Here is a 20,936-nt window from a genome sequence, read left to right as displayed (position 1 = left end):
AAACATAAAACCCTCGCAGACGAGATGACCTCCAGCAGCAAAAAGAAAAAAAAGAAGGGGGATAAGAAGAAGAAACAGAGGAGGGATTTTTTTTTTTTGAACAGGAGAGGCCCCGAAGGACCTAGAGCTTTGTTGAGCGGTGGTAGCACAAATTACATAAATGATCCTGAGAAAAAAGAAAACTACAGATCGACCCAAGCACTTTGCACTAAGGACCTTAGAATGGAAAAAAGAAACGCGATCCAGGCCAGCTCCAGATCCACTGCCGTCGAGGTCGCCGGAGTCAACCTCCATGCCACCGGGGACATAACCACTTGGGGCATAGAGGTGGGAGCTAGCTCCGACGATGCTTTTGAGCCTCCGTCTAGATGATTGGAGGTTGAGAAAGACCTGAGGACGAAGAACGAGCGTCGTTGCCTCAGGAAGGAGGGGCCACCCTACGGCCAACAAGAACGGTGACAGTGGCGCCGTGGTGAACCTCCCAGGGTGGAGGGGCTGTCCTTCAGCCGAGAAGTACGGCGACAGAGGCACCGTGATAGTCCTCCGGTGGAGGGGCTGCCGTCCAGCCATAGGATTCGGCGACAGAGGCGCCGAGAAGAGCCTCCAAGTAGAAGCCAACAAGCTTCCCTGCTGCGGATGAGGTAGCCGGCGATGAGCAGGCGGGCAACCCTCTTCTCCTTCACCACCATGATGAGCAGATAGGAGGAGACCACCGCAGCATCGGCAGAGACCAGATCCACGAGAGACGGCTTTATTTACGGAGATCCTCGTCTCCCTCCGCCGCCACATCTCTGGCTCCGACCGCCGGAGCTCCATGAAGTCGAGGAAGAAGACGACGCGGCGCCAGATCCAGCCGATGGGATCCGCCACCTCACTCCCGGCATACTCGCCAAACACCACTAGGGACCATAAACTATACCTACTACTACTACTATCTACTCCGGCGCCATCTCCTCTCCAACTCCGGCCGGCTAGCCCGGCGGAGAGGGAGGAGGAGCGGCCCGATGAGGTTGAGGATAAGGTCAAGAACTGTAGCTAGGTGAGAGGAGGGGAGGGGGGAAATGAGCCACCGGAGGAGGAATTGATGGTGTCCTATATCCACGCATGCCTAGACGCCAGCATACATGGAGTGTCTCAACCATATGGCTTTTTTTTTCTTCTTTTTGAACGGGAGAGACCCCGAAAGGGTTGGGAAACTTGTATTAGTCAAAGCCGTCGGTACATAGTACAAGCATAGTTAAAAAATCGGACCGGCGATCGAACCTGTGAGGTGGTTGGTTTACTGGTTGGACCGCCGGTTCATCTGGTTCGATAGCGATAAAAAACCATTAGTTTTAGTTACAATTTAAGCAAATTTTGGGAAAAAACAACCATAAAGGCATATATGAAGTATATTTCAATATGTAATCACAGAACATTGCGAGTCCAAGTGGCATCCGGTATTAGGTGCTATTTCTCCGTAGATGAAGGTCTAGAGTTCAATTTCTTCCGTGTGCTGATGACTTAAAACGAGTGCACACCTTCTAACCACACGACCTGGCTCGTGCATGTGCGGAACGCACAATGTAGCAACCCCAACCGGAAACCAAGAGTTCAATTTCTCCCATTGCATCTTTCTTTTAAATTATCTCAAAAACATGGTCCAGTCCTTGGTCGCCATGGCCGAACAGAGACCTCCATCTTCGAGCACCATCGTCGCCGCCGGGGAACTCGCCACTTGGGGCGTCGTTGGCGTTGCTTCCCAAAGTGGGGTCGGAGAAGATCCTCACGCAGAGGATAAGAGTGGCTCCATTTGCCAAAGATAGCGCAGATAGCGCTGGCAGCATCTAGCAGCTTCTGGCCACCGCTGAAGAACTCCACCAGAATCTACTTCTCCAGCGTGCAAGGCACACACCTATCGTCTCCCTGCCCTACTCCATATCGAGGATCTTTGGTCACCTCCTCTTCCCCCTGTCTAACCACGACTACAATGGGGAATCAGAGGTTCACTTAGATCGCTTTGATTTGGAGGCCGACGCTCGAGCTTTATTGGCAGGGATGTAGGGGGGAACTCTATTCCTCGCCATCTCCGGCCACCGGAGCTCAGCAAGGAACGAGAGCACCACCATCTTCCAGCCGAAGCAGCTCGCGAGCTCCCGCCGAAACTACCCCGTGGACATATCGCTAAACTGGCACCTAGACCAACAACAACTACTAGACCTAAGGTAATATACATACCGGCCCCTCTACCTCTCCAACTCTAGCCGGCGAGGCTACCGGAGAGGGGAGGGAGAGGAGCCGTGACCCACATGGCGACTCTCATTGTAGAAAGCAACTTAACCATATGGGTAGAAGCAACTTGCAAAACCTGACGCAGAATGAACCAATTGGTGATTTGGATGATGCAAAATGCGATTTACTCAAAATTGGATATTTTTTGTTGAAGCCTGAACTGTGAGTTTTCTCACTGCATATTTTTATTTATTTGAATAAAAATGGGGCTAGTTACAAAATTGAAATTATAGTTCTATATATGCAACCGAGCTTCAATCATTGCTCTACGCGCTTCATCCATGGGGTGAATTGCCATCGGAGGTAAAGCAGCTGAGAAAATGACAATGAACATACGTATGTCTGCAGGAGTAGCATTGGAGGAGAGACAGGACGTTCAAACTCGGAAGGCTGCCACGCCCACCTTACCCGAGGCTCTCTGCGCCTTCTTCCACACCACGCTCCGCTCTGCCTTTTCCACTTCGTTGCCATGCCAGCCCAAGCCCAAGCCCAAGACCCTCCACAGATGGCGTCTCCGTCCGCGCCGCCGCCGTCGTCGTCGTGGGTCATCCTAGGTAGCATCCCAAGTGTCTCCACGCCGGCGGACGGCGGCGACGCCTCCGTCGCGCTCACGGCGCCGCCGCGCGTCTCGATCCTCACCGTCACCCCGCGCGTCTTCCCGGATCCGCCAACGCCCCACTTCTTCCCCTTCGTCCTCGCCGCGGACCCCTCCGGCCTGCTCCTCCTGCAGGCCAACCTGCGCTGCACCCCGACTCGTCAACTCATCGACCAACCAGGCCAAGAAGGCGTCATGTGGAAATACAACAACTCCCGCTACTTCGTGCTCGACGCCACCACCGGCTCGGCGTTCCACCTCCCCGACCCCGCCCCCCAGCCCCAGCTCACCATCCTGCACCAGGCCCTCCTCGGCCTTGTCGTCTCCCCCGGTGGCGGCGGCCACTACATGGTCGCGGAGCTCCAGCCCTTCATCGGCACCGACACGGCCACGCTCCTCTGCTTCTCTACAGAGGTTGGGGAGTGGGTCGCCAAGCCCGTCCATTACCCTCTCCCGCCCCGGTCGTGGGCTGCCACCTGCGTGCTCTCGCACCGCGGGAGGCTCTGGTGGGTCGACCTCTCATGGGGCGTCCTCACCTGCGACCCCTTCGCCGACGACCCGGTCCTGGGCTTCATCCCGTTCCCGCCGGACAGGGTGCTCAGGTGCAGGGAAGCTTGGGGAGTCACCGACCAGTACCGTTGCGTCGGGGTGAGCGACGGCAAGCTGCGCTTCGTGGACACGTACATGGGCAAGCGTCGTGCTCCTCCCACTGTGAGCGTCTGGACGCTGGCGGATCCAGACTCGACAGAGTGGACGCTGGAGCACGAGGCGACGTTCACAGAGATCTGGGCCGATCAGAGCTACAAGGCGACCAGGCTGCCCAAGAACGTCCCCACGCTCGCGCTGATTCACCCCAAGAACCCCGACGTCGTCTACTTCTTTCTGGAAGAGCACCTCTTTGGTGTTGACGTGCGTGCTCGCAAGGTGGTGGAGTGCGAGGTCTATGGCCTGGTTGCGCCGCCCAGCTGCTGCATCGCCACCCGCTTCGTTCGGGCCTGGGAGCTGCCGCGGGCACTCTCCTCAGGTACCAATCAAGAATCGTTCATTTCATTAGTCCCCTGTTTTTATGTCTGCTGCCCATTGATCTGGTTGTCTGATGTATGCCCAATTTTCCACCTTTTAGGTGCATATATATTGGCATGGAATATCCATATAGAAATCTAGTACTAATACTTCTATAGCTGGCATATTTAAATAGTTAATGCATCGACTACTTCTAATGGTTTTGCTGCTTTGCAATGTTTAAGTAGTAAGGCTGAGGCACACAACGATCGTATCAATCAACAATCATGTCGGTTTGTTATGGGACCTGTAGATCCGTATAGATGCATACCAATGACTACGTTTCAGTGTTGATATATGAATTGGTGAGAGTGTGAATACTAGTAGAATGAGCATACATACTGTCTTCATAACCCTGTGATAATGTTGTCTATTGACCTGGTATGTATGATGCATGCCAAATTCTCCTAAATTAGACGCTCCCCTTGTAGTGCTCAGATTTTATACAAGAAGTATAAATTATAAAATGTCACATTTTAAATAATATGCTAGTCTCTTGCATCTGGATGATCATTTCTTAATGATGCATATATATGATATACCTCCGTTCCGAAATATAAGAGTTCTTAGATAGTTAATTTATCATTCTAAAAAAGCTTATATTTTGGAACGGAGGTAATACCTACCTACCATAAAATAATCGTGTTACACCATTTTTATTTCCCCCTGGGCATTTTATGACTGTAGTTAATGTGATTTATGATGGATGAGAATGTGATTGCTATAGTAGAGCTAGTAATTAACACATTTGGTGCAACTCCCTTGCAAAAAAAAAAAAAGGTGGCATAAGAACCAGACAACCATTCCACTTCAGACAGAAATGATGTTTGGTTTATGCTTGCGGTTTCCAAGCAAGATATATAGCCCATAGAGTAGTTTGGGTCATTCTTTCAAATTTGAGTGATTCTAGCACATATATATCAAAGTTTGTTCAAAGGCTTGTAGCTAATATTTGTTATATCTGACAAGGTAAATGGTCTAATGGTATCAACTTGGCTGAAGAATCGTTTGCTAGACCATACCAACCATCTGGAGGAGATTACCACTTGGTGGGAGTTACCAAGAAGACATTCATCGGTTGAAATGGGGGAGCAACTGTGTATGCCTAACAGTGTCCTAGTTAAGCTCAGTTTCCCCCAACCTATATGATATTTTCTGCCCTGGCCTCAAACACCATGCGCCTGTACTGTAGTAGTACTAACACTCTTGTGTCGATACTTTCTTTGTTTCAGGTGGCAGGTGTAGTTGCGCTGAATTCAGGTTATGGAGTGGCTGCAGTATAAGGTCCGCCCTGGTGTCATGCATGCTTTGGTGCGCGAAGTAGCTTAACATGTTTCTTAGTGCATCACATGGTGACTGATCAGAATTCTGTGAAACACTATCGTTTTTTTGGTATTTATTATCTCCTAGGAGGGAACAACTTGTACTGAAAGATGTAATTTTGGGGCATATGATGGATCGCTCCAGTGATCATTTGAACTGCGAAGCTTTGATTCTCTTCAGTGAACGGTTGCTATACCCTGTAATTCTTGCATTGGATCGGTAGCCATTCCTGCTGATCGTCAAGTGTGTGGAATGATAATAGCATACCTGCCTGGAAATATTGTTTTGTAGAAGATAGAAAATGCATTTACAAGAAATCAAGATCCTTGCGAACAAGCGATCTGGCTACACCGTACCCACACATCTTATCGTCTTCTTTAGTGGACTGCAACCAAATAGGAATTTGTTGCGGGTTTGCTCAAAATATTGCGACATTTTTTTCACAAATATAGAGATGACCGGAACAAAATGTTGCAGCGATGGGTGTCACGCCGGATCTGCGTCCCGCTTCTAGTTATCCAAGAAATTCTTGTGACGCCCCGTTAATGGCCATTAACTGTGACGTTTGTGGTTACTCTATTTAGTGTACTAGTTCTTGATTTGCGGGCTTTCTCCAGTTTGAAAACCTAAGATCTAAGATCGGGCAACGACGATGCTTGTGCAATGTTTTCTTCTTGGAGGTATCGTTTTTGAAGAATTTGGACTTCGGGTGCTATCCTGGTGGCAGGTTGTTTTGCAGCTACAAGAAATTGATCACTGTAACATGATCTTTCTTTGTTGTTCTTCTTCATTTTTTTTTGCTTTAGGGCTATGTGCATGTCTTCATAATGTTTTGTTGTTGTAGAAGCTAGGTGTAATTGGTATCTTAGCGATATTAATACATTCCCTTTATAAAAAAAAGATTTAATTTGTTGCCAGCTGAGCTAGTTGAACCACTCCTTTCTTGATGCTAGATTATGGGTTCCTTTATTTTTTTGTCGACGGAAAGAATACTAGAAACAATCTACGGAAACAAAAATATTGGTCTCCCCGTTCCGTCGAGTACTCTCCGCCGACAACTATGCCGGCGTTGTAAGATGAGCCAATGGGAGGCACGGGAGCTGCAACATCATTGGCGTCGAACGAAATGCATCAGTAACAAGAGATCTCGCACATGTCTTAGACGTGTATCCTTGGATTTTTTTTTAGTGAGGCCACAAGTATTTACTTTAAATACCGCGTTGGCTACGATTTGAATCCAGGACCTAGTAGATATGATATCATGTGAGAATTGCATGCTCTAGCCAGTTCAACCAAAATACCGATCTGATGTGGGAGGACTAGACAATTATATTCAACAGACCCCACCCATGGGCCCATTGTGGGTGCCTAAGAACTTGATGTAGCGCGTTCGCTATTACATTTCACACAAGCGACTATCAAGAGGAATGACAAGAATTTGTAACAAATAAGGCATGGTACGCGGATCAAATACGGGAAAGTAAACAACAACCAATAATCAAAGAGAATCACAGCTTCGCAGTTCAAATGATCACGGGAACCAAGTCATATTTCCGATACATGTGTTCCATAAGGAAAGATACAAACCAACTAATATAGTGTTTCCACAGCATTCCGTGATCAATCACAATCTCCTACACTAACAGGAAACAAGTCAAGCAACTTTGTGAGAGCTTGCAAGACGATTATGACACCCAGTCCATAACTTAAAATGAGCATCACACTTGCTACCTGGATGAAATGAAATATGACATAATAACATTAGTAGTGCAAAACAAGAGTAGAAGTAGCATACAGGTCGGGGGAAACTGAGCTTACCTAGGACACTGTTAGCCATAAATAGTTGCTTGATGTTCCTCCAATTCATCCTATGAATGTCTGCCTAAGAGAACCCACCATGTGGTAATCCTCTGGGGATGGCTGATATGGTCGAGCATAAGATTCTGCCGCCAAGTTGATACCATCAGACCAGTTCCCTTCAAAGATAAGTCACAACCCTTTCAACAAATATGGATATATATGTGTTGGATCAAACGAATGAGAAAGTAGCAATTTGTTAGTACTATTTTGATGACCTGAAGTAATGCAAATGCTATATCTTCCTAATAAACCACAGGTATAAACGTGCAATTTGCATTCTCATATGAAGCATGGCGGTTTTAGAACTGGAAACAATTGGACATTCATCACAAATTCACAGCTATCATTACAAAACAGACATAAAAAACAAGGGAAAGGATATGCTGGTATCATATTCATAGCCACCTGAGGAGAGTGCCCGCGGCAGCTCCCAAGACCGCACGAAGCGGGTGGCGATGCAGCAGCTTGGCGGCGCAACCAGCCCATAGACCTCGCACTCCACCACCTTGCGAGCAGGCACGTCAACACCGAAGAGGCGCTCTTGAAGAAAGAAGTAGAGCACGTCCGGGTTCTTGGGGTGAATGAGCGCGAGCCTGGGCACCTTGTTCGGCAGCCCGGTCGCCTTGTAGCTCTGATCGGCCCAGATCTCAGTAAAGCTCGCCTCGTGCTCCAGCGTCCACTCCGTGGAGTCTGGATCGGCCAGCGTCCACACGCCTACGGTGGGAATACTGCCGGCATGAACATGAGCACGCCTGTCCATGTATGTGTCCACGAAACGCAGCTTGCCGCCGCTCACCCCGACGCAACGGAACATGTCGGTGACTCCCTTAGCTTGCCTGCACGGCAGGACCTTCCCAGGCGGGAATGGGACGAAACCCAGGACCGGCTCGTCGGCGAAGGGGTCGCAGGTGATGACGCCCCATGAGAGGTCGATCCACCAGAGCCTCCCGTGGTGCGAGAGTACGCAGATGGGGGACAGCGGGCGGGGCGGGAGCGGGTAATGGACGCTCTTCTCCACCCACTCCCCAACCTCTGTAGAGAAGCAGAGGAGCGTGGCCGTGCTGCAGCCGATGATGGGCTGGAGCTCCGCGACCATGTAGTGGCTGTTGGCGCTAGCACTAGCTAGCTCTTCTCTCTCTCTCAGCTCACTCACGAACAGAGGTAGAAGAAGGCAACGGAGACAACACAGAATTCTGCCGGCCGGCGCACGGAGCGCCGCCGTGGGCGCACGAACGCCCTACTTTTTCTTTTTCTTCAGCTGGCTCCATTGCTGCAACTCCCCTTACTCAAACGATCAATACATGGCTGACTTTATAGCCGTCCGGTGGCGCAGCACCCACGCACCCCATGCACTCACACCACTAACAGCACTCACCTGTTAGGAATAATCTTTCCTTATGATTGACACGTTCAAGTGTGAGTCATAGTAGTCTAGATAGTTAGTCCAGGATAGGCAGGTTACGAGTCTTAGTAGTCTACGTGTTAGTACTAGCTAGTTGAGTTGTAGTCGGCTGTATAAGTAGTCCGTGTAGTGCTAGGTTTGGTAGTCGTATTAGGTAGTACTAGTTTAACTAGGTTAATTAGGGAGGTCTTGTACGTGTTAGATTTGTAGAGTCCAAGTACTAGTAGAATTAGATTTGCTTGGGTCGGTTGCCTTAGAAGTGTATATATACACACATCAAGGCTGCGTTTTGTAATTAGAAGTTGTGAGTTGAGAAAACAGAAAATAAAGAAAGACAAGGCACGATATGTACCTTTGGCGATAAACTTTGTGTTTGCGTGTGTTCGTCTAGTTTGATGTGATCGATCCGTGGGCAAATCCCAACAATTGGTATCAGAGCGAGGTTCAAGATTTGAAGCTACGCTTGCCCCGGGGAGGCGATCCTACTAGCGCCTCGGGGCGGGCTATTGTTGCTCAGGCGGAGCGACACGGAAGGGACGGCAGGGTGCAGTCGTCGGCGAGGCGAGGTGGTGGATGATCGTTGATGGGAGAGGTGGTGCCGAGGTGTGGTACCGGGAGTCTCGTCAAGATCGTAGTCCGCGGGTTTCTCGTCAAGGTCGTCTTCGGAGGAGTCCGATGAGTCATGGTCGTGCAAGTTGGCGCGTCATGTCGGCGTCGTCTGTGTGAGTCGTCGTTGTGTCCAAGTGCTCGTTTCTGTGAGGATCCATTGCAGTTGAAGCGCGTCACGTTCGAGGAGTTGCCCGGGAGCAAGGATCGATGTGAGTGAAGACTGATGGTGCGTCTAGTCTTGCATGTTGCACGCGTAGATGCGACCGTGTGGGCTGGTAGTCCGGATCATGCGTTGGAGTTGAGTCGACAAGCCGCGAATCTGCAAGGAGTCAAGACCAGAAGAAGTACGAGAGGATGCCAAGTCAAGATTAGGGAGAGATTGTTAGGAATAATCTTTCCTTATGATTGACACGTTCAAGTGTGAGTCATAGTAGTCTAGATAGTTAGTCCAGGATAGGCAGGTTACGAGTCTTAGTAGTCTACGTGTTAGTACTAGCTAGTTGAGTTGTAGTCGGCTGTATAAGTAGTCCGTGTAGTGCTAGGTTTGGTAGTCGTATTAGGTAGTACTAGTTTAACTAGGTTAATTAGGGAGGTCTTGTACGTGTTAGATTTGTAGAGTCCAAGTACTAGTAGAATTAGATTTGCTTGGGTCGGTTGCCTTAGAAGTGTATATATACACACATCAAGGCTGCGTTTTGTAATTAGAAGTTGTGAGTTGAGAAAACAGAAAATAAAGAAAGACAAGGCACGATATGTACCTTTGGCGATAAACTTTGTGTTTGCGTGTGTTCGTCTAGTTTGATGTGATCGATCCGTGGGCAAATCCCAACATCACCTATCCTAGTGGATCATGCACACACGACATGCAGCTAGCTACAACGGTACAAACTGACTCAACGCACTCACCGATCGCCCCGCGCACAAACGCTTCACGATCCGGTCTTCCTCGTTCGTGAGCCCGCTGCTCCTCCGCGAGACCTGGGCGTCGTCATGCTTCCGCTGCGCCCGCTAGCTGCGTCATGTCGCCGTCGCCATACAACGGCTTATGCTAACAGTGGCCGCCGCCGCCAGGAGAGACGACAAGGCCGAGGAGCGCCTGGTGCATGATGGTGGGCTGAGGGTCGGGGAGGTGGAAAGCCGAGCCGGTGGTGGCGTCGAGCACGAAGTAGCGCGCGTTGTTGTCTTTCCAGGTGACGAACTGGTGGTCGGGACGGTCGATGACTTCACGGGTCGGGGCGCATTGCAGGTTGGCCTGGAGGAGTAGCAGGCCGGAGGGGTCTGCAGTCTGCGGCGAGGACGAAGGGAAAGAAGTGGGGAGTTGGGGGATCCGGGAAGACGCGTGGGGAGACGGTGAGGATCGAGACGCGCGGCGGCGCCGTGAGCGCGACGGAGACGTCGCTGCCGTCGTCCGGTGCGGCGACGCGAGGGATGCTGCCTAGGATGACCCACGGCGACGCCGGCGCGGACGACGAGGAAGGAGACGCCATCTGGTGAGGGGCTTGGGCTGGCAAGGAAGTGGGGAAGGACTGAACGGCTGTCGAAATGGCAGAGCGGAGCGTGGGTACTGGGTAGGATGGTGGGTAGCGTGGTGTTGAAGAAGCTAGGGGCAGAGCTCAGAGAGCAGCGGGAAACAAGGGCGTGGCAGCCTTTCGAGCTTGAACGTCTCGGGTAGGAAGTAGGATGGGTAGCGTGGTGTTGAAGAAGGGGCTTCAATGCTACTCCTGCACTGCACACAAATGTCCTTTTCTTGTTGTTTTCGACAAGTGCTTTCTTTACCTACGAACTCTAGGCGATTTACACAAAAATAACCCAAAAGTGAAAGAAAAGCACAGACTGACCCTCCGGCGAAACTATTTCACCAATCTAACCCTTTTGTGTGGCGCCCCTCCCACGGGCGCCACACATGCCCATGTGGCTCCCCTCCTGCCGGCGCCACTGACCCAGCCGACGTGGCCCCCTCGCCGCTGAGCTGGTGCGCCCATCCGACGTGGCAGCATGTGTGGCGCCCCTCCCAACGGCGCCACACATGCACTTGGAATTGCCCAAACATACTGTGAGATAAATCCTCTGGGACTTAGCCGTTTTGCGAGGCTCGATGTGTGGCGCCGACCCCACGGGCGCCACACTTGCCTGTGTGGCGCCGATGCCACGGGCGCCACACATCCACTTAAGTGTGGCGCCCGCGCCCGCGCCCAGCCCGACCATCTTCTTCTCTGTTTCTTTTCCTCCCTCCCTCTCTCCCCCAAGGCGGCCGGCGGTTCCTCCTCCTCCCTCCCTCTCTCCCCCAACAAATCGGGCACAAATTCGTCAGATCTGACCGGCCAATCTCTTCCCCATCCATTCCTCAAGGTAATCCCCTTCGAATCCCTCACATTCATCCACTAATTTCATAGATCTTGCTAGATTTGTACATCAACCCTAGACATGGAAACTAGATTTGAAATGGCTATGTATGTGTTGAATGTGTATGTGTAGGAACCCTAGATATGTAGGAACCCTAGATATGTAGGAACCCTAGATGTGTTGAATGAAATTTTACGAAATTATGCGGCTAGGAATGGTATGTTTTACGAAATTCATATGTGTTACATATGCCTAGTATTCTTGATGGAATAACTCATATTTGTTAGGAATGTATGTGTGATGGCTTATTTGGATATATTCTCATGTATGTGTTGCTCATATTTGGTATGAATGGCTCATAATATGTTGTATGTGTTGCTCATACATGTAGGATGGTGTGGCTTCTGGATGAAGAGTACGACAGGGTGCACCGGGCTGTTCATATGACGGAGAAGGGAACGGATCTTCAACCTTTGAAGATTCGTTACCATGGCACATCGGATATACCGTACGACGAGAGGTACACGGAGTTCATCCGGCCTACCGGTCTTCTCCCGTTCATATCCCTTGTAAGCCGTGGGGGTCCACTCATGAACCCGTCGGCACTCACCGCCCTTGTCGACCGGTGGAGGCCGGAGACTCACACCTTCCACTTGAGGGCCGGCGAGATGGCCCCTACTCTCCAGGATGTTTCCATGATCCTTGGACTACCTATTCAGGGCGAGCCACTGTGTATGAACACAGCTTCTGATGGGTGGCGCCAGCAGATGGAGGTGCTTATTGGCAGGGCTCCTCCGCCGCCAGCAGATCCAAAGAAGAGAGCTCCCGCCGGCGCGTCTTTCGAATGGATCAGGACTAACTTTGGAGAATGCCCGGAAGAGGCCGACGAGGACACTCGGAGGACGTACGCCCGCGTGTACTTATGGTACATGATTTCGAGGACTCTCTTTCCTGACAGTGGGGGGAAGCTGGCCCATTGGTGTTGGCTGAAGGCGCTAACGGTGTTGGATGGCCGTTGGAGTTGGGGAACAGCGGCACTTGCCTACCTCTACCGGCAGGTGATGATTTGCTCTATGTACTATTTTCCTATAGTAGTGTGCTAGACAGAGTACTAACCAAATGTCTTACGTGCGCAGTTGGACGAAGCTTGTCGCAGAACTGGGAGCAGGACTGGGAGCGGCGGTATTGGTGGATGCATGCTCCTACTTTCCGTATGGAGCTGGGACCGCCTATCAGTTGGGCGGCCTAGGGTACTCAACGAGAGGCCATGGCCTCATTACCCTCACTTTCCTGATCGGGAGCCCACTTGGGCATACCTTTGGGACAATGTCTCGGAGATGTCGGGCGATCCAAAGATCATGTACATGCAGTACACTGCGGAGTTGGACACTCTTACCGCTGAGCAGGTAACCGATCACTCTTTTGCAATCCTAGTTTTCATTGATTCTACTGGCATGTTCTAAATTCTGAGATGTTTGTATGCTGCAGGTGGAATGGGAGCCATATGGTAGCTACTACCGTATTGGCGCGTCGATGACTGACCTCAACCACAAGTGCACGGAGGAGGCGCGGTTACGCGTATGCGCTGCCCACTCATATGCATGTGGCTTGTTGAACACCACCAGCCGCAAAGAGTGATGAGACAGTTTGGGCTGTATCGAGTGCCCACCGGTGTGGCAAGACACGGACAAGGCGCTTCATAGGTAAACTTCTGGAATCATGCGATGGAAGATTCTTGATAGAAGAGGTACAAACTAACTTGTTGATTCTTGCAGGCTTGATAGGCAGCGGCAGAGGAAGATCACAAATTGGCCAGTCCATCATAGCGGCCACATCGCAGCGTTCCAACAGTGTTTGGAAGCGGCACGGAATGCTGGCCCTGAGCAGATTGTGCCTCACAACTTCGCCGCTTTCAACAACTACCTCGAGTGGTTCCATGAGAACACGCGTATCGAGTTAGTTAAGCACGCGTATCCTGAGGAGATCTTGGACGACCCCATCCAGTTCGATGAGGTTGGGCAAAGCCAGCACGACAGATTTGCTCGCAGAGGGAGATCGACTTCTATTGCTTCCGAGCTGAACTTCATGGTATTCTATTCTCTCACTAACTAGTACATCATCTACATTGCCATGTGAACGCTTCAATTGTGTATGCTATATTTGTCACAGCGGAAGGAGATCGAAAAAACAGCTGAGGAGTGCGAGGTTATGTGGGAGCAGAGCGGGAGAGATGACAAGCCTGTCCGACCGTTGCGGTATTTCATTAAGGTATGATCACCAACTTTGAATGTACGATACTATGATGTGGTGGATTTGTAACCATGAACGGGATGACGCAGAACACTGCACGAAAGATGCGGCGGTTAGCCAGCTTGCTAGGTTGCCGGGAAGCCGAAATCGCTACATCTTCCTCTTCAGAAGAGCGGGAGGTATGGACTATTTTGTTGCTGTCAAACATGTTCTTCCTAATTTCAACTTTGTAATCTCATGTGTTCGTGTTTGTGAAGATTCCTGAGGACGAGCTAATTCTGAGTCAAGCCATACTTCCAAAGCGTACCTCCAAGCAAGCCGCACGGTCAGCTTACCAGTTGAAGCCAAGGGGCAAGGGTCCAAACCGGTACACTCCGGAAGATTATGTCAGCTGAGGAAAGAAGGTTGTCACTGAGGAGGATGAGGGGCCGCGGCGGAGATCAGATATGTCGAGGATGAGGAACGACGAGCCGTTCTCTTCAGAGGAGGAGGAGGAGGATGAGGAGGAGGAGGAGGAGGAGCAGGAGCAGGAGCAGCAGGAGCAGCAGCAGGAGCAGCAGCAGGAGCAGCCACGGCAGCGGACGAAGAGGATGGCCGTCCGGAAGCAGCCCGCGAGGACGGCACGTCGAGGACGCTACTAGGATGTGCCCACGTGTTGTTGTGAACTCTATATTCATAAGTATCGATTTGTGAACCCTATGTCATGTCGAACCATGGTCTGTAATGCTACTTGTTGTTTGAATCTACGTGCTCCAATGTGACCTATGAAGTGTTATATGTGTATGTCATGAAATTGCTACTTGTTGTGTCCAATGTTGTACTCAGAATCGTTGGAGTTTGGTAGGATTTTTCATGTTTTTAACAAAAGTCAATGTGTGGCGCCCTTCCAATCGGCGCTGAAGTGCTTGTGTGGCGCCCGTGGCATCGGCGCCACACATGCCAACTTATATCAACATTGGGTCGAAAACATCCAGGGGGCTCCGGACGATAAGTCCTTAGCCGTTTTCGCGAGCCTCTATGTGTGGCGCCCGTGGCATCGGCGCCACATATGCTAGTGTGGCGCCAGTGGAGTCGGCGCCACACATCGAGCCTCGCAAAACGGCTAAGTCCCAGAGGTTCCGGAGCCCCTGGATGTTTTCGACCCAAAACTTGATATAAGTTGGCATGTGTGGCGCCGTTGGGAGGGGCGCCACACATGCTGCCACGTCGGATGGGCGCACCAGCTCAGCGGCGAGGGGGCCACGTCGGCTGGGTCAGTGGCGCCGGCAGGAGGGGAGCCACATGGGCATGTGTGGCGCCCGTGGGAGGGGCGCCACACAAAAGGGTTAGATTGGTGAAATAGTTTCGCCGGAGGGTCATTCTGTGCTTTTCTTTCACTTTTGGGTTATTTTTGTGCAAATCGCCCGAACTCTACGCCATCTGGTTGGCATAGAGCAACAATTTTTTCTTCGAAAGTTGGCCTTTTTATTGCTATATATAGAAGAAGTGTAGCCGAAAACGAATACACCAAGGAACATAACATGCCGGTCCCGAGACTCTACTCCAAGCCGGCCCCAAGGCTGCGCCCACACACAAGTGGACAACTAAGGGCATCTCCAGTGGCGCGACGCAAACGGATGTTGAGCGACCGTTTTCGTCCGCCGTGATCGGAAATGCGTCCTGCTTTAGCGGGGCGACGCATAGTGATCGGGTCGTCCGCGGAGACGCAAACCTGGCCCAAATATGCGTTAGGTTTGCGTCTCCGCGAACGCTCGGCGGTCGCGGAATCTGTCCGCCTTGGGTGCATCCGGGCCCGGTCGACAGTGAGTAGGTAAGCAAAAGAGTTTTCATTACCATTGATTGGCCAAAAGGACCATCTTTACAGAGATGGTTAGTCGAGTTAACCTAAAACTACAACGGCCGCACCTACTCGCTGTCGTGCGGCCTACACCGGCCTCGGTTACTCGCAGTCGCGTGCCCCAACTACTGGCGCACGGTGGCGAACGAACATCTCGTCCTGCCGCCTGCGCCGTTCGAGGGCCTCGGCCAGGGTGCTATCCCACAGGGCCACAGCCTGGGCCTCCGCCACCTTGGTAGCCCCCCGCCTCCTTGGTCTCCTCCTCCTCCTCCGCCGCCGCTTGGAGCGCCGCCGCGTCCTCGTTCGCTTGGGCCGCCGCCTAGATCGCCGCCACGTCGGCGACAAATCGGGCCCTGTCCCTAGCCGCCGCCGCCACTGCTTCGTCCCTGGCGGCGATGGCGGCCTCCAGCTCGCGGTTCTCCTGCTCGACCCGCGCGGGAGAAGGGCCCCTACGCTGGAGCGAGTCCAGGTCGGAGCACATTAACCCCCGATCCATGGCCATCGCATAGCTATGGGCTTCCTCCTTCGCCACCCAAGCCTGACGGCGTTGGGCATCCCCAGCCAGGGACTCGAAGGACGCGAGCAGAATCCGCTGATCGCCGGCGCACTCGAACCGCATGGGCACGGGGACGTCGTCGTCCGCGATGTCGTGGACGACGGCGTCGGCCGGAGGGGCCGCGATGGCCGCCCGCGCCTCCGCGAGCTCGGCCCTGGCGTCGGCGAGCTCGGCCATGGCGTTGGCGATCTCCGCCCTGGTCGCCGCAAGGCGCCCTTCCGCGCGCTCTGCCGCCTCCGCCTCCGCGACCTCCGCCACCTCCAGGTCCAGCTGCTAGGCCTCAACGCCGGCGGTGGCTACCTCCTCCTCCTCCGGGTGGAGCTGGCGGCACATGTGAACAACGTGCTCCCAATTAATGTGGTCGGCCATGGATGGATGGTAGCTTGAGGTGTGTCGGTCGCCCCCGCCGGTGTCCACCATATATAGCCACGGCGGGGCGGGAAACAGCGTTGGCGCGCAGGGCGTTTCGCGGCGAAACTTGCCAATGTACTGGGCAAGCGCGGGAACGATCGTCGTCGCGCGGGAACAGTTAATCGCCGGCGGCAGTCGTCGACGAGACGTAAAACGACATTAGCGAGCTTGACGCTGTCCCCGGTTAAAAAATGCGTCCGCACCGCTGGAGGTACCCCAGACGCAAACGGTCGCCCTGGGCCACATCGCGTCCGCGGGCCGACGCAAACGTACATTTCAGACGTCTGAAAGACAATGCCAACGAGACGAGCAGACCAAACACCAACACAAGAGGTGAGGAGCTCCACAACGATGCCTCAAACAAGGAGATGGCGACCGAGAGCATCACCATCGCCGGTACAAACCAAGACTAGTGCATGGTTTTCACCCGGAGCTCACTGTACCCGAAACTGCGTCCACTTGTCCACCAGAGATGAGGCTGCCTAGAAGCTCACCACCGCCAACCACCAACTCTCTCTCGCTGTCCCGGTCCTTCGGCCGGTGGAACATCCAAGACGAGGTATCTATAGAAAATATAGAACCCTAGAATTTCTTGTTGTATTTCCATGACCCTCATGGGGTATATAGAGAGGTAAAATGGGGAGGTAGACTTGGAGTACAAGAAGATATAGAATCCTAGTCTATCTCTAGCTCCTAGATGTACATGAATTATAACATTCCCCTTGATCATATCGGGAGTGAAGCAGACGATTGCGACTGGATTTGAAGTCTTGCGCTTTCGTCACCTTCTCAACCTTGCCATCATCAATGTCCTCTTATGGTTCCTTCTCTTCCCTCCCACAATCATAGAAGGAGTGTCGTGGGCGCAAGTGATGAAGCGGACGTTGTTGACTGAAGTTGTTGCCGATTTGTACCTGTAGACGTTCTTGTCGATGTCAAGAGTATCCGAATGAGATGTTGCCGTGGCCGAGATAGTCGTGGCCGATCTAGTACTCGTTGTCGTCGGTGTAGCTGTATGTGCCGAAGGCGCAAAAAATTGTGCGATTTTCTTCTTCCAATTTTATGGACGATGTTGCTATTATGGCCGATGTTTTGCACCTTGAAAGGTACCGTTAATGGCGTCTTGCAGATATCAGAGTACACGGTCATAAGTGAGACCACCAGTCTTGTCGGGACTGAAGGAAGCCCACAAGCACAAACCGGTTTTTCCATAACCATATGCGCGATTGTAGGGGCATCACAACTATGACATAAGTTTGTCGATGCAATCTTACCCGTCGTTAGTGTCGTGGATGCGGTGATGCCATCACCGTGCCTTGCAGTTATACTGTCAGAGGGCGTCATAGTTGTATCATGTATGTACATCATGTGAACAATATTGTGTCGCGACGACAATGTGTTGACGAAGATGTTGATGAATATCACGTTGATATAGACCTTGGCGTTGATGTGTCGGCGATGGTGTAGCAGAATGCGTGAGTAGTGTGTCGCTTGAAGATGTCCCTCGCAACGATGTGTATTGAAGACTTGGTGACGAGCCATGTTCCACGCCGGTCCGTGTGTGTGTGATGTTGCTTCTCGTGTATACGTTCGGTGAAGATCTTACCTCATGGCTTGATTTTGCGTACAACTCCATGCCGTGGATCGGCTCGGTGATATCCAGTGCAGATTATTGTTGGTGTAGTAATGTGAAAGTATAGAGATGGTAAACCTAGAGGGGGGGTGAATAGGTTTCTACAAATTTTAATTCTTTCTTTGCAATATTAGGCTTTGCGGAATATAAAGATGAGCCTAATGCAAACTAGGTGAAGCAACCTATATGAGGATACAACTAACTCGAGCACGAAGGCTCTCACAGGCAGTTAAATCATAAGTAAGGAGTTCGGTTAGAGATAACCGATAGCACGCGGAGACGAGGATGTATTCCCGTGTTCCCTTGCTTTGCAACAAGGTACGTCACGTTTGGAGGAGTGGAGGTCCCACGAAGGATTCCCCGCGCCACGAAGGCTCACCCTATTCTCCGGAGCCTATCCCACGAAGGAATAGCTCACTCACTTGTGGTAGACTTTGAGGTAGCCTCCAAACCTTCACAATCTTGCCCGGAGCAAATCCACAGCCCGGATGCTTCCGGACTCCTCTTGCCCACCTAGGGTTTCCAAGGAACCCTAGGAAGCAAGCTTCTCAATGAATACAAGGGGGAATGAGATTTGGCTTGGTAGAACGGTAGATCGGGTCCTCCTCTAATGATTCCCCGGAGGGATTTGAGTTTGGGTGGAGGAGGGAGATCTGAGGCTTTTGGTGTTTCTAGCAATAGAGTGAGAGAGAGAGAGCTCAAGAACAGCTTGTAGTATAGTGCCTAACCGTCTAGAGGTAGGAGAAGGGCTATTTATAGTGTTCTTCGAAATATGGCCGTTGCCACTTGCCACCTCAGCTTTTCCTCGACAAACCTGGTCTGACCGGGCCACAGACCGGACAACCCGGTGGTGAGGCCGGTCTGACCGGGCCAGTGACCGGACGCCTTTTTGCTGGTCCTGGAGCTCCTCCAGTTGGCGGCCGGTTGGCGCCCGGTTGCCGCCCGGTCGACCGGACGGAGCGCCGGACCCGCCGGTTGAGAGCCCGGTTGACCGGGCGCAAACCGGATCTGCTGGCTCCTCCTTTGGAGCCCGGTTGCCGCCCGGTTGACCGGCCACCACGCCGGACTGGCCGGTTGCTGGTCCGGTTGGACCGGGCAGGTGACCGGATTTCTCCTGTAACCCCTTTTTGATTGTTGTTGAAATGGGGGGTCTCCTTTAGCCTTCTTGTTCCTTTGATACACCATTTACGCCTCATTGCCTAATACCTGAGATTGTACTTATAAACATATTAGGCCAAATACTTTAGCACAGTGTCATCGTTACCAAAATAATGGATAAGGGTGAAATACCCTTACAATCTCCCCCTTTTTGGTATATGATGACAAACCGAGTGTGGTGACCCTGCATACCACTGCATGTTGTAGTATGCCAGTCGTTGATATAACATTCGCGAAGTACCATTCCGCAAATATTACATCCCTCAGAGTAGTACAGCAGAACATAGCAGGGTCCATAACTCATTCACATATTATTACAATCATCATACACAAGTCGTCTCGGAGCTCCTCTTGGGTTCTGAGAGGATAACTCCTGGGTTCGAGGCGAACCCAACTTAACTTACAATAACATTGTCTCATTAAACTAAACATTTATTTAAACGAGCAGATAAATAGTAAGAGTTCGCGCTGCTCGGCTACTACTACTCCTCCTGATATCCTTAGGCTTGTTCTCCTCCGGAAGCCTCCCCGGATCCGTAGACTATGATGTAGTCTACGCCTTCAACACCTCCTGAGAGGTCTGGTTCCTCGTAGCCGATGATCTCGGCTCCATCATTGCTGTCGTAGTCCTCCTCCTCCAGATGGTTCAGACAATCTAAGCATGGGGTTTAAGAGTGGTATGAGTACGAGCGTACTCAACAAGTTCATTATAGATAAGAGGTGTTTAATGCACTAGCTACGATATTAGACCAGAAAGTCTAACACCAATGCAAGTTTTGATAAACGTTTCTTCAAGAGATTGCTTTTATTTCAAAGAGCTATGTCCGTCAGCCTTCACCGGTTTACTAGAACTTCATGGAGCTCCTTTCCGGCCGCGTTCGCAGTTCCTCAATCCCGGAACAGGGAGTGACAGGTCACAGTTCTTTACACTCTGCAGAGGTGTGTTGCTTTACCCATAAGAGATCTTAACCTTGGTGCCAACCGGGCAGCTTTCCCGTCCACACTTCCTTCGGTGTGAGGCCCGGTATAAGGTCTAGCCAATCATGTTCCTCCGCTACCTCGAACACCCACCCTTTTGTAAGATTGTCCTCCCCTATATCCATGATGAGACCGTTCCGGGCATTCATATGCCTTCCCCTATCAACATGGATAGACCGTTCCGGACACCTTACAATCCCTCATAGACCGCAATACCGTGGGGACTTAAGGCTTCCCCAGCCTACCGCTTGCACTTCGCACGACAAGTGTCTACGGACTGTGCCGTGGGGACTTAAGGCTTCCCCAGCCTACCACTTGCCGCCGACAGATACAAGTGTCTACGGTAAAGTGCATCCGTTGATGAACGAGAGGTGGAAACACTTTTGACTACTCCGTCCCACTCCGGATCTTATGGTTAACACGGGTATTACGGCACAAGAATCACTGGCGACATTTGTTGTTTAATCCTAGATGGATATAAGCCCGTGCAATGGAACCTCCACCATATCAACACAATCCATGGTTCCATTGCCCACCACATAGTCATATTCATAGTTATGAAAGTAGTGGTTTTGATTTTTGTGCAATAGTGATAACCATAATACTTTGCAAGTAATTTGATAAAAATACTCAAATGACATGAGCAAG

General features: G+C 51.5%; 3 protein-coding genes and 1 long non-coding RNA gene across 4 annotated transcripts; 3 read left to right on the top strand and 1 right to left on the bottom strand.

Annotated features, from left to right (window-relative positions):
• Window positions 1-2,611: 2,611 nt before the first annotated feature.
• Window positions 2,612-5,435, top strand: LOC127342513 (uncharacterized). Its single transcript, XM_051368476.2, has 3 exons — window positions 2,612-3,890; window positions 4,898-5,047; window positions 5,161-5,435. Exons 1-2 carry the CDS (start codon window positions 2,741-2,743, stop codon window positions 5,008-5,010), a joined length of 1,263 nt encoding a protein of 420 aa, XP_051224436.1. The 5' UTR covers window positions 2,612-2,740; the 3' UTR covers window positions 5,011-5,047; window positions 5,161-5,435.
• Window positions 5,436-6,746: 1,311 nt separating this feature from the next.
• Window positions 6,747-8,209, bottom strand: LOC127342512 (uncharacterized). The gene is made up of 3 exons (XM_071828152.1): window positions 7,517-8,209; window positions 7,070-7,227; window positions 6,747-6,982 (listed from the first exon to the last, which is right to left on the bottom strand). Exons 1-2 carry the CDS (start codon window positions 8,205-8,207, stop codon window positions 7,115-7,117), a joined length of 804 nt encoding a protein of 267 aa, XP_071684253.1. The 5' UTR covers window positions 8,208-8,209; the 3' UTR covers window positions 6,747-6,982; window positions 7,070-7,114.
• Window positions 8,210-11,762: 3,553 nt separating this feature from the next.
• On the top strand, window positions 11,763-13,103 carry LOC127339642 (protein MAIN-LIKE 1-like). Its single transcript, XM_071827354.1, has 3 exons — window positions 11,763-12,523; window positions 12,602-12,871; window positions 12,954-13,103. The coding sequence occupies exons 1-3, from the start codon at window positions 11,858-11,860 to the stop codon at window positions 13,101-13,103; spliced, it is 1,086 nt and encodes a 361-aa protein (XP_071683455.1). The 5' UTR covers window positions 11,763-11,857.
• Window positions 13,104-13,564: 461 nt separating this feature from the next.
• Window positions 13,565-14,478, top strand: LOC127338410 (uncharacterized). The gene is made up of 3 exons (XR_011754121.1): window positions 13,565-13,733; window positions 13,805-13,894; window positions 13,973-14,478. It is a non-coding gene; the product is annotated as an uncharacterized lncRNA (long non-coding RNA).
• Window positions 14,479-20,936: the final 6,458 nt, after the last annotated feature.

This window comes from Lolium perenne, chromosome 3 (genome assembly GCF_019359855.2).
Source record: "Lolium perenne isolate Kyuss_39 chromosome 3, Kyuss_2.0, whole genome shotgun sequence".
In the NCBI taxonomy this organism is placed as follows: Eukaryota; Viridiplantae; Streptophyta; class Magnoliopsida; order Poales; family Poaceae; genus Lolium; species Lolium perenne.
The sequence above is the reverse complement of the archived record's forward strand: the minus strand, read 5'-3'. Positions and strand labels throughout refer to the sequence as shown.